The sequence below is a fragment of the Monodelphis domestica genome, chromosome 8 (assembly GCF_027887165.1).
Source record: "Monodelphis domestica isolate mMonDom1 chromosome 8, mMonDom1.pri, whole genome shotgun sequence".
Classification (NCBI taxonomy): Eukaryota; Metazoa; Chordata; class Mammalia; order Didelphimorphia; family Didelphidae; genus Monodelphis; species Monodelphis domestica.
The window spans coordinates 216,339,927-216,352,282 of NC_077234.1; the positions used below are offsets into that span (position 1 = coordinate 216,339,927).

At 33.9% G+C, this 12,356-nt stretch overlaps 1 protein-coding gene across 1 annotated transcript in view; it reads left to right on the forward strand.

Moving 5' to 3' along the window:
• The window catches only part of LOC100010038 (arylsulfatase H), a 58,589-nt gene that overhangs the window by 13,946 nt on the left and 32,287 nt on the right, over window positions 1-12,356 (forward strand). Inside the window, exons 3-4 of the mRNA XM_056808521.1 lie at window positions 1,120-1,289; window positions 11,443-11,564. Of these exons, the coding sequence (XP_056664499.1) occupies window positions 1,120-1,289; window positions 11,443-11,564 (292 nt within the window). The remainder of the gene's footprint in view (window positions 1-1,119; window positions 1,290-11,442; window positions 11,565-12,356) is intronic.

Below are 12,356 nucleotides of genomic sequence, written 5' to 3' on the forward strand. Positions count from 1 at the left end.
GGGTTAAGTAATTTTCCTAGATCACACATTCTGAAGATTCTGAAGAATCAGAGACCAGATTTGAACCCTAATCCTCCTTGTCTCCAGGCCTGGCTTTCTATCCACTGAGGCACCTTACCTCCCCTTCAAGCACTATTGTTATCTCCATTTTACAGATGAGGAAACTGAACCTGGGAATGGGGAAGTGATTTACCTAGGGTCACACACCTAGTCAAGTGTCTAAGGTAGGATTTGAACTCTGGGCTTCCTAATATTAAGACTAGTGCTGTATCCACTATGATAGCTATTATAAATGAGTTACAAAGTGGAGGGAGTGAAGGAAGTTTTCCAAAGTTGAAAAGGCAAAACCTCAGCTTTTAGGACTGTGGTTGGAGACATCAGAATAAGCCAGAAGAGCACCTGGATGGTGCTCTTCAGTAGAAGAAATACCTTCTACTGGTCATTAGATGTCGCATGCCTGGAGGGCAATGGCCCTAGCACCTGCACAGGGCACAGTCAAGAAGAATTCAAGGAAACCCATTTAAGACAGAGATAAACTAGTTATCATGGGGCTACTATTTGGAAACAAGCATTTCAAAATATTTCTTTGTGTCTTGTGTTTCCTCATTTATAAAAATGAGAGTTATATCCTTAATGCTAGGGTTGCTTATTTATAGTTAGCTCTCTTAGATTCATCATATAACATTTTCTATTCTATATTGTTTGATATGAAGGCAGGAGGCTTTACAACTACTTCATGAATAAAACTGAAGAACTGGTTGCCAGAGGCAAATTATTCATTCCAAGTTAGCCAGTTTTCTAGTGATGAATTTCTCCAAACTTAGTTCAGAAATCAAGTGTGGTCCTTTTCCAGAAGGCCTTAACCTTGCCTATCTTGGTAGAAACAGCAAGAACTATTCTCTAATGGAATAGTCAAGAGTCCAAGGTTACTTCAAGATCACAAGCTTTAATGTTAGGACATCTTTCATTGCATACAGTGCGGTTTATTTTAGCTTTACATTTTTAAAAATTGCAAACAATGAAATGAAGACAAAGGACAATATAATTGACTTTTAAAAATTCTTTTTAAAGTTGTCTGAAACTAATGCAGAAGGAAAAACTCAGTTCATAATCTAACAGTTTTTGTTTGTTTATTTCAGGAGCTATTCGTCTTTAATATCATTTTGTTGCTTGTTTTGGAGAGTGAGTGGATCAAACCCATCACTGAATTCTAGGCCTAATATTGTACTCTTCATGGCAGATGACCTTGGTATTGGAGATTTAGGTTGCTATGGTAATAATACAATGAGGTAAAGATTAAGCCCTGTTTTCTTTTTTTTTATAACACAACAAATAATTCAAGTGATGAGTATCTTGGGGGGTTGGTAATCCCTGTAAATCAACATTGATAAATAATGCAGTCAGGTTAGCCCTAGGTAAACTTGAATAGTAATACAATTTTCTCAGTGACTTCTACTTTTTTTAACCTACCCTATCCTCACCTCAAAATTTCTTCTCATTTTCTCCAAGACACTTCCTTCTACTTTCCCATCTCTCTCTTAGGAAAGGATTTATCAGTATTTGCACTTTGCTGTGAATTTAATTGTGTTACTATTATAAGGAATATTTACATTTAAAAACCTTTCTCATTGTGGAAAGAAGAGCTTTGTCCTGGGTTAATGTAGTGTCAAGCAAACTTAAGCATGAGGTTTTTTTTTTTTTGGTTGTTGTTTGTTTTTTTAAGGAATTTTCTCCCTACTGCTAGAATCCCAACATTTAGGCAGTCACACACTTTGCCCTCATTAAACACCACTTTTGTGCAATACACAGAATCCTGATAATGCAGTCACTGGGGATAGATGGGGGTGGGTGGAAAGAACAGAGTTAGTAATAAGGACACCTGTGTTCTCACAATTTCTTGTTGAGCAAGGCTATAATTAGGGCAGATAATGAATCATGTAAACTTTTGCATGTATTCAAAGATATCTGATTTATGGCTATAATTATGTAAAATATGGGAAATGGTTCCAGCCCAATGGAAAGATGCAGTGGAAATTTTAAAATAAATCTTCAAAAGATTTATTATTCACATCAATTGGTATCTAGCTGCATAGTAGAATAGTTGAACTCATGAGATATTATATAACTTTTCCTTGGGAATTACTTTGTATCCTTGATATTTTCTAGTTATCTAAAAGATTGGAAAAATGGAGGTAGTTTATTCCAGCAACATTTTGGATTAACTAGTTGGAAATATAAAGGTAACTTATTGCTGGGGTATTCAAGACGTCTTGAATTCCCATTTCTCTTAGAGTTAGAAGGAATCTCAGCAATCGAATATTCACATATATACACCCAAATAATACCAATCTAAAAATCTTGACCATCTACTCTAATGGAAGACCTCTAATACAACTAAACTTCCTACCATCCAACATGGTCCATTAGACATATAGATAACTACAGTAATTTTCCTGACACTAAATTCAAACATATATCTTCAAAACTTGTACTCATTACTTCTGGTTCTAATCCTTATGGCCAAGCAAAACAAGTTCAATCCCTTTTGAAAACTGCAATCATGTCTCCCATAAGTCTTCTAATCTAGTTCCTTCAACTGAATCTTTCACAATATGCACTCAAGGCTCTTTATATTCCTGATTTGTTCTCCTCTGGTCATTGAAAGGAAAATTATTTTATATTGCTTTTATATTATTAATTAAAAGCCCAGTAATTACATATAATCCTTTAGATAAATAAATTCAACTATGATTTTTTAGAAAAACAGTTATACCCAGTTAGTAAACTGAATATAATGCCAATTATAATAATAGAATATTAACTATAGTATTAAAAAGGATATAGTTTGGTATATTAGAATATTATAGCAATTAACTATATTAAGAGCTTCTGTTGGAGGAATAAAAATTTAGATCTCTGTAGTTATCTAGGGAAGCTGAAAACCATGCAGAAAGAACTGGGTTTATTGGTAATATTAAGTGTTCAGCTAGTCCGATGAGAATACGTGAAAACAACCGTGGCTTGTTCAGGTGTTGTTTGATTCTTTGAAGACTTTTGCCAACTATAGACTCCCCAAAGTATTATGGACAAGAAAGGTTATGTTGATCAAAGTAGAATTGATTAATTAAAATTTATCCATATGATTTTATATCAAAAGTTCCAAACCCTTGTTACCAAACACCATTGCACATTTCTTCACATTCCATGTACCTTCTCTTGTGTTAATGACTTATGTTAATTAGTTGTCTATAAAACACACTGATGAACTTCTAAATAGGGTTCTTGACACAGGCTGGGCATGGTGAGACCTCCAGCTTTAATTTACCACATTTAAAGTTTAGATCTTCAGCTATAAATGAAGGGCCAGAGATTCTTTATTCCTAATAGTGTTCCTCATCTTATATCAATAAACTTCTTAATATGTGGTGCTGAGATCTAAGTAAAATACTTCCAATGTATTATTCCATAGATTAACATCATAGTTTAAATTTTTTATGTATTATTTATTTATTTATTTATTATTTATTATTGATCCCTATATCATTTTAAAACAAATTACTAGCTAATGATGTCCCCCATCCTGTTTTTGAATTAAATTTCTTCCGTCCATGGAAGACACTGCATTTATTTCCATTAAAATTCATTTTCTTAGTCTTTTTTTTCCAATACTGACTCCATCATTGAATGTATTCTCTATCTTTCCCTTGTCTTTGATAGGAAGATCAAATTGTACTTTGGAGCATAAAAGGGGAAAAATGTGGCAGGCACTCTGCTTACAAATATTATCTCATTTAATTCTCATAACTCTGTGAGAAAGGTGTTATTTTTTTGTCTCCATTTTATAATTGAAGAAACATAGACAGAAGGAGGTTAAGAGATTTGTTCAGAGTAACATTTCTAGTAAATGTCTGCGGTCAAATTTGAATTTAGGTTTCCTTAACTCCAGGACTAGAGTCCTATATATTCCATCTCGCTGCCTTCTTGGTTTTATCAGGACTAAGGACAGATATCTGAAGTATATTACTTCTTTTTAAGTTAATATCAAAACATTTAAGTATTTCCAAATGCTATAAAACTATTGCTTAACCCAAATCTATTCACCTCACCTCCACACAAATAGCATGAGATACCCTTTCCAACACTGTTAAAATCTAGTTAAACTATTTACAACATTCTCGTGATTTTTTTTTCTTAATAAGTTTAGGAACTTTCTCTCGAAATAAAATAAGTTTATCCTGGCATGATCTATTCTTGATGAAACTATGCAATCTTGTTGTGTCCATGACTTCCTTTTCTATATGTTCAGAAGTATCTCTTTACTAATTCTAGAATTTTCCAGGAATGAAAGTAAACTGACCTATCATTTACAGATGCTCTCTCTCTCAACCATCTCTCTCTCTCTTTCTCTCTCTCTCTCCCTCTCTCTCTGTTTGCGTGTATCTGTTTCTTTCTGTCTCTGTCTTTGTCTCGCTACAACCCTCCTCTCTTTCTCTCTACGTCATTCTGCAAATGAAAACATTTTCATTACTCCCATTCAGTTATAACTCTCCAGTTCTCCATGGTCTATCAAATATTACTGACAATGGGTAAGAAATCACATTCTATAGTTCTTCATGGGGGTAGTTGTTCTGTGTATATGACTTACATTCATAATGGACATCTAGGAGCTCTCTTAATATCTGTCAATTATTTCAATCTATCGGTTGCTGTTATATCCTTTCTTTTTCCCCCTAAATTTTTCAAGCATGTATGTATTTTTTTCTTCCCACCTTCTCTCTATTTCCCCTTTCCAATAAAAAAAAAATGAAACCCTTAAAACTTAGTCAAGTAAAACAAATGTCTACATTGGCCAAGTTCAAAAATATGTCTCATTTTATGTTAATCCTCAATTTTATTGTAAGAAAATGGAAGACATCATCTGCCCTCTGCAATCAAGATTGCTGATTGCACTGTTAAATGTTAAGTCTTTCAGAATTATTATTTTTGATATTAACATCATAATATAATTGTTATTTTTGTTCTATTCACTTCATCTTATAGCAATTCTCATCAATTTTCCCAGGTTCCTTTGAATAATCTTTCTTCATTTCTTCAACACCATTACTGACCTTATATGACATTATATGTCATAATTTTTCAGTTATTTACCAATTGCCACTACTAAAAGATCTGTTATATTTTTGAATAGATATGATATTTTCATCTTCCTTTCCTCTTTTTGGATTTTAGATATAGTAGTGATATCTTTGGGTCAGAGGGAATGTGTAGGTTAGGAACTTTTTGCACAAAATTTCAAATTGCTTTCCAGAATGACTAAAACCAATTGATAACTCCACTAAGAGTTAATCAATGTGTTTCTTTTCTGGAAGTTCTTCTATTTACATTGAGATCTCAATGTTTTAAGATTTGTCTTAAGATTTGAGTTTTCATATGTTTTGGCCACTTATCAATTGGGGAATGTTTCTTATTCTTATAAATTTGAATCTGCTCTTCATACATCTTGAAATCAGGATCGCTATCAGATAAACTTGTTGTTTCCCCTTTAATCTTATCTGACCCAATTTGATAATGCAAAAACTTTTAAATAATTAAGTAATCAAAGTAGCTGAAGAATCAGATAGCTTTGTCTTCTCTACATTTCAAGTTATCATCACTAAGCAGTGGTAACATATTTTTTTGATCCCTTCCAGAAATGATTTTGAAAAAAGAAAACATTTTCCTTCAGTCTTTCTTATCAGATTTGTCTCATTCTGAGCTTGTGTATTACTTAAACTATTGTGATTCATTTGCTGTCAGTATTAATTACCAGTTACTTGCCTTTTATATTATCATTTTACATATTTTTAAAAAAATCTAAGTTGATCAATGTATTTACATTTGTCTTTCCAAATAATTCCTGTTTCTACTTCTCCTTGGAATTACAATATTTTATTTTGAGTTTTCATAATATCATATCAGAATTTCTCATTATCTCATTCTGGCTTCCTCTGTAGAATTTTAGTCCATCATATCCTACAAGGCCTTTCTCTGACTTCTTTGAAGTCTGCCTAATCCAAACTAAAATGCACATCAGTCTTTGAGTGGTTTTCCTTTCCTCTTTAATCCCATACTCTGGAAGGGAGTACTCACCACCATTCCCTACCTTTTCCTCCTACCAAGATTCTCATATTTCCACCACAATTAAGTCTTTTCTTATTATCAAAGATGAGATCCAAAAGAGAATCTCCCTTTTTGTTTCCTTCATCTTTTAAAGAATGATGTTATGATTAATTCTAATAAAGAAGTTAATTGCTTTTCTTTTCTTTTTGTTTTCAGAAATAGAACTCCAGCAGTTATCTCTAAAATTCTTATCTCCTCACTATGGCTATATCATGCTTCTGTGCCAGACTTTTGATCTCTTTCTTGAGCTTATTTATTTCCTCTTTCTAGCCAAGTTTATTGTAGTATATACTATAATTACTGCAAAGGTTAGTTTTCCTTCATGAAGCATGGGTCACCCACTCTCTCTGAGCTGATTAACTTGCCACAACTTGTCTTCATATAGGTAAATCTGAGTTCCCAGAGAAAGACCATCATCACAAAGCTACAATTCAAATTTTATCAGGGCTCTGTCAATGACTCTTTGTAGAGGATTCTGCTTTCCCAATTTGTCACCCAAGCTCAGGACCCCTAATCAGTATGCTTTCCATTTCTTCAAAATCAAACAATCTTAATGATTGTTTATTAACTATTAAACATGAAACATTTACCTATAAACATAAAATATTAACCTATAAAAGCCAATAATAATTAAAAAATCACAGTACTCATATAGGGGAAATGCAGAAATAATTAATATATCATTTGCCACAAAAAATATTTAAGACCTACCCTCTCTCTAATGCACATAGCATCAGCAGGGGAGAATAGGAATATATGTACAGAAACCTAACAAAAGAGAAGGAGGTAGCTTAGATGGCTCCACAGATAGAGCAATAGCCCTGCAGTTACAAAGACTTAGTTCAAATCTGACCTTAGACACTTATTAGCTGTGTGAGTGTGAGTAAATCACTCCATCATCTTTGCCAAGAAAACTCCATGAACAGCATGGTCATGAGGATTCAGAAATCACTGAACAGCAAGCATAGAGACACATTTGTAGAATGATCCATTTACTTGGGGGCAACTCAAAATTGTGAACTACAGATTGGAAGTTCTTGGTCCCTTTAAGAAAAACCCATACCACACAAAATTACCTCTCTACTATAGTTTCGTTTCAAATCTCCGTTGCTCTTTTGCTGAGCAAATTTGCTCCTCTTCTAGAGTTGAAATGACACAACAATAATGAAATCTTTTAGTTCATTATTACCATGAAAAAGCACAGAATAGTATGCTACTGTGATGCTAAACGGTTTCATTAAATCAACAAATTGCAAAGCTCCTTGGTTGGTTCTCTAGGCAATGAAGACAAGTTGAAAGAGCTAGTTACTCAATAGCATGCTGATTCATCTAATGAGTTTCATCTCATACAGTATAGCAGTTGCAGAGGTCATCTTCTTCCTCCTCTACCCCAATTCTTTTTCCTCTAAAACTCTAAAGGAAACCAGAGAGAAACAAGCTATTTCTGAGTGGTTTTGCCTCTTTACCTTTTAGTTTATCCTTTAGATAGCTCTGAATGGTGATAACTCTCCTGCAGGCAATAAGGCTCAGACTTCTTTTCTTTTTCAGGCCACTAATGGCTTAATTTCCATCAGCAGCATCCCAAATATACCTTCTGTCACCTTTTGTTTGACTGACTAATTCTGCTATCATTCTCTCACTTCCTGCTGCCTTCTTAACTCCCCTGTCCTGGCTCCTGCTGTATTCATCAACATTCTTAATGGTTTAGAACAGAGCATCTTGGTACTTAGTGCTTCATCTTTCCTTTGTAAACCTTAAAATTTCTCAGGCTTATGAATGTTAGGGGTTTCCCCCATTGGGGAATCTTCTACTTAAAAAAATTCCCTAGCAGATGTTGAGAACTCTACTTGAGTGTGGGGGCTCCTAGCTATGGGAGTGTCCCTGCTCCACCGTACTTAAGACTGCTTTAGGACAGAAAACTGTTTGCTAAATAATGAAAGTACTTTGATCCATGCTTATGGAAGGGACAGGAAGTCTTTTGAGTCATGACTGTTTTAGAACTGATACAATGGGATACTAAGTACCTATAAAGGTGGGGCAACTTGTAAACTACTTAAACCTAAAAGGGTGATAACTTATTCAGAGGTTTTTTCTAATGAAATTTGTCGACACAGCAGCATTTTTTCCTGACTTACTAAAGAGATTAAAACTACTCAGCTGTGAATTCAAAATGGGCGGTCCTTTAGAAACATCTACAGTGATTGGTAGATGTAAGGACTTAGGGGAGGTGACAGAGGAGATTTTGCCCTTAAAAATAAGAGCTCAGAGAAGAGCAAGAGGATCACAATTTCTGATTCTCATTCTGGAGGATCTCATTCTGAAGGAGAGCTCCTTGAGGAGCTCCTCTGAGGGGCTCTGTCCCTCTGGGGTAGGAGTTCTGGAGGCTCTTGAGAGAGGCCCCTTGAAACAATCTCTGGCTGGAAGACTCTTTGAGGAAGGACGCTGGCCTGGTGTCACTAGTATCCTTGTTTAGTCAGACCTTGTGGTGAGTGCTAAAAAACTGACTGATTTCTCTTTTAAGACTCAGGTCTAGGCCATATTGGCTTGAGGCCTTTCATACTTATTCCTTTCTTACTCTCTCTTTCTTCTATTACTCATTATATTGTTAATTAAAATCTCTATAAAACCCAATTGATTTGGGTATTTGAATAATTGGGAATATTTCCCTGGCGACCACCTTATATTTGATTTTAAAACCCAAGACACTGTAGTGAAACATATTTCTGCAGTAAAATTTACTCACTCTCTCTTATATCTATCACAATTTATATCTTCCACTATTTTAATCACTACAATTTAAGACCTCAACCATTTTAAATCTCACACCTTTATGAGTTAAATTAAAAAAATCAGCACCACCATAAGTTATTCAACCAATAGTTCTCATTTCATCATTCTAAATATAGTCTCTGCAAAGTTATTTATTATTATGTGAGACATAAAATGTAAAAAACAGTTACATGCAAATGAAGTGAGGGAACACAATGACCTACAACCTCAATCGTTTAATTTTTTTCATAAAGTTCCTCCTCTCAGATCTCTACTTGGTCCTCCTACCAGTACATGCTTCATATTTTAACAGAAAAACTATTTCTTTGTGCTTCTTTACTATGACAGATCTCATGATAGTGGCAGGTTATGAAATTGAACAGACAGCTTCCAAATGAGTCTCTTTTTCTTCAACCCTCCAAGCACTAAGACTTCCAGTGAGGAAATGGGAATTAGATTCTGTGACCTCTAATGCAAGGAGGCTCCTCAAGTGGATAAGCTGGCATCTGGGGTCTTCCTTGCCTTTCTTATTTTGTGTTGTTCCTTCCCTTTCCTTCTTTCTTAGATAAAAAAGTGCCTTTCCCTAGATGGATTTGGTGGAGTTGACCTTGTGAATTCAAGATGTCCAAAAATTCTAGTCATATGGGAGATCAGGGTGGAGAAGAAGAAGCATTTATTCATTTGTCAAATGTCTACTACTGTGCCAGGGGTTGTGCCAATTGCTTTCACAAAGGAAGGAGTCCCCAGCAATTACTCTAGGGTCTTTGGAGAAAGTGACCAATAGCAAGAAGATAGGACCAAATCTGATCTGTTTTACCAGAAGACATGAACTGGGACTTGAATTTGGACAATGAGATGAATTGTAAACTATCTTATCAGCAGTACCACAAACTTCTTTACATTTAGACTGATTTATGTATCAAATGACTGAGTATAATTGTAATTAGTCCAGTCTTTTATTAATTTATATGATAAATGTGTATTGTCTATGTGTATTTGTAATAGTCTTTTGTGTTTTAGTATTTCCTTTATTTATATGAAACAAATAAATACCCATTCCATGTGTGTAAAAACAAAAACAAAAAAGAATTTTTACATGAGTTTCAATAGTTTTCATGCACAAAATTTCTAGTCCCTTGTTTCAACCAAGCTCTTAACATATAAAAAGACAGAAACATATATTTAACAAGTTAATTATTGTTTACATAAAATTTCACTTTTTGCTCCCAAAGTACATTTTTCTTCCCTTTTCTTAAAAACAAAACAAAAACAAAAACAAAACAAAGCCCAAAACTATTAGCTTCCATCTTGGAATCAATACCATGTATTGGTTCTGAGTGGTAATATTTAGGCAATGAGGGTTAAATGACTTGCTCGGGGTCATAATAGGAAGTATCTGAGACCAGATATGAATGCAGGATCCCCCATCTTCAAGCATGGGTCTCAATCTACTGGGTACCTTACTTAACAAGGACCAGTACCTTATAGTCTTTTGATAAAATTGCTTGTATTTCTTCTTCTAATCACATTCATGCAAATGCTTGTCACCTACCTGTATAAACCTGAATGCATTATATAATATCGACATTTCTTAAACTACTTTTCAACTCTTATCTACAACACCCTATAATTTCTATCCTGACAAATGAATATTTTGTAGTTAGGAAAAATATAAACATAAGGAAAAGAAGTAGAAATGGATGACAGCATTAAAATAGAGTATTTCAAATGTTTTTTTTAAAAAAACAAAATTTAGTTACAGATAAGTCTAATATGTTCTATAGAAAGTCTTTAAAATTTCTATCTAAGCAGCCCACACACCATCACTTCAGGTTCTAATTAATATAATCAATATTATTTAAATTTTTAACTGTTTTGTCAATAGAAATATAACTCCTCTAATTATGGATAGAATTTCATAGTTATATAGTTGTTTGATAATTGTTATTTAAATAAATATTTGTCAATATTTCATCAATTATCTATGCTGTTGGTAGTGAATACTGAAATTTTCACTTTAGAACTCAACCCAGCTACCCTGTGGTAAATGGTTTTCATATTCATCACTTTCTGGCCAATGTAAACCTCATCCTTCCCTGCTTCCAGTAAGAATGATCCTTGAACAACACACTTGTTGTATATTATTTGACCCATACTTGGAACTGAATTAAGTTCAGTAGGAATTTCAATAAATTGTAGTTAATTGACAAAAGATGAGCTTAAAGGCTATCTTTGCTTTGAACTACCCATTGAACCTTGGTCGAATCACCTAATCTCTCTTAGCTGCAGTTTCGTTATCTATAAAATGAAAGGGATGGATTAGATGACCCTGAAGTTCCTTCTAGCTATAAAACTATAACACTAAGATTCTTACTACAAATATATGATAATATATTCAGAAGATTTGTTAGAACTGGACCAAAATTTTTTTTTCTGAGCTGGTATTCATTTAATACTAGTCCATTTTATTGGAATTAAAATCTCAATGTCTTGTAATCTTTCTTTGGATTTTAGCACTCCTAATATTGACAGCCTTGCGAGAGAAGGTGTACAACTCACTCAGCATCTAGCAGCAGCTTCAATGTGCAGTCCAAGCAGGGCTGCTTTCCTGACTGGCAGATACCCCATCAGATCAGGTTTGAAAAATTTTAAATATTGAAATATTTTCTGATAGCAAAGCACTATCTGTGTAAATAATTTGTAAGTCTACAAAATGTCTGAAAGAAAGTTTTGCAAGACACTAAGCATTTATGTTTCATTTAAAATTATTCATAATAGATATAAAATAGATATATAAAAATAGATATAAAAATAAAATAGATATTTAAAAAAGAATTTAATAGGAGAGTTGTAGGAACTAGACCTAAAATATCATTAATATAATGAATTTCCAGGTAAGGAAAGTCCTTCTACTTAGGTAGGTTGAAACTTTTTCTGCAACTTATTGATTTACATAGTTACGTAGAGGACTGAAAGGTTGAATGATTTGTCTAAGATGGCACTGTCACAGGTGTCACTGTGTCACTGGTAGGACTTGAACTCAGGTTTCCTGACTCCAAAATCAAATCTCTATTTCTTACAACCCATTCTAATACTAAGAAAAGCTTTTAAAAAATTGATATAGCTACATGGCTCAGGGAATAGAGAGCCAGGTCTGGAGATGGCCTCAAATACTTCCTGGCTGGGCAAGTCATTTGACCTTATTTTCCTAGCCCTAAATACTCTTCTACCTTGAAACCAATACTCCATGTTAATACTAATACAGAAGGTAAGAGTTTAAAAATACTGAAAATGCGGCAAGACTTATTAAAAGAACCAAAGAAACATATACCATTTCCTTCTCCACTTTTATATAGGCTGGGGTTACATGACTTTCCCAAAGTCACACAGTGTCTGAAGTCTGATTTGAAGTGTTGTCTTTCTGACTC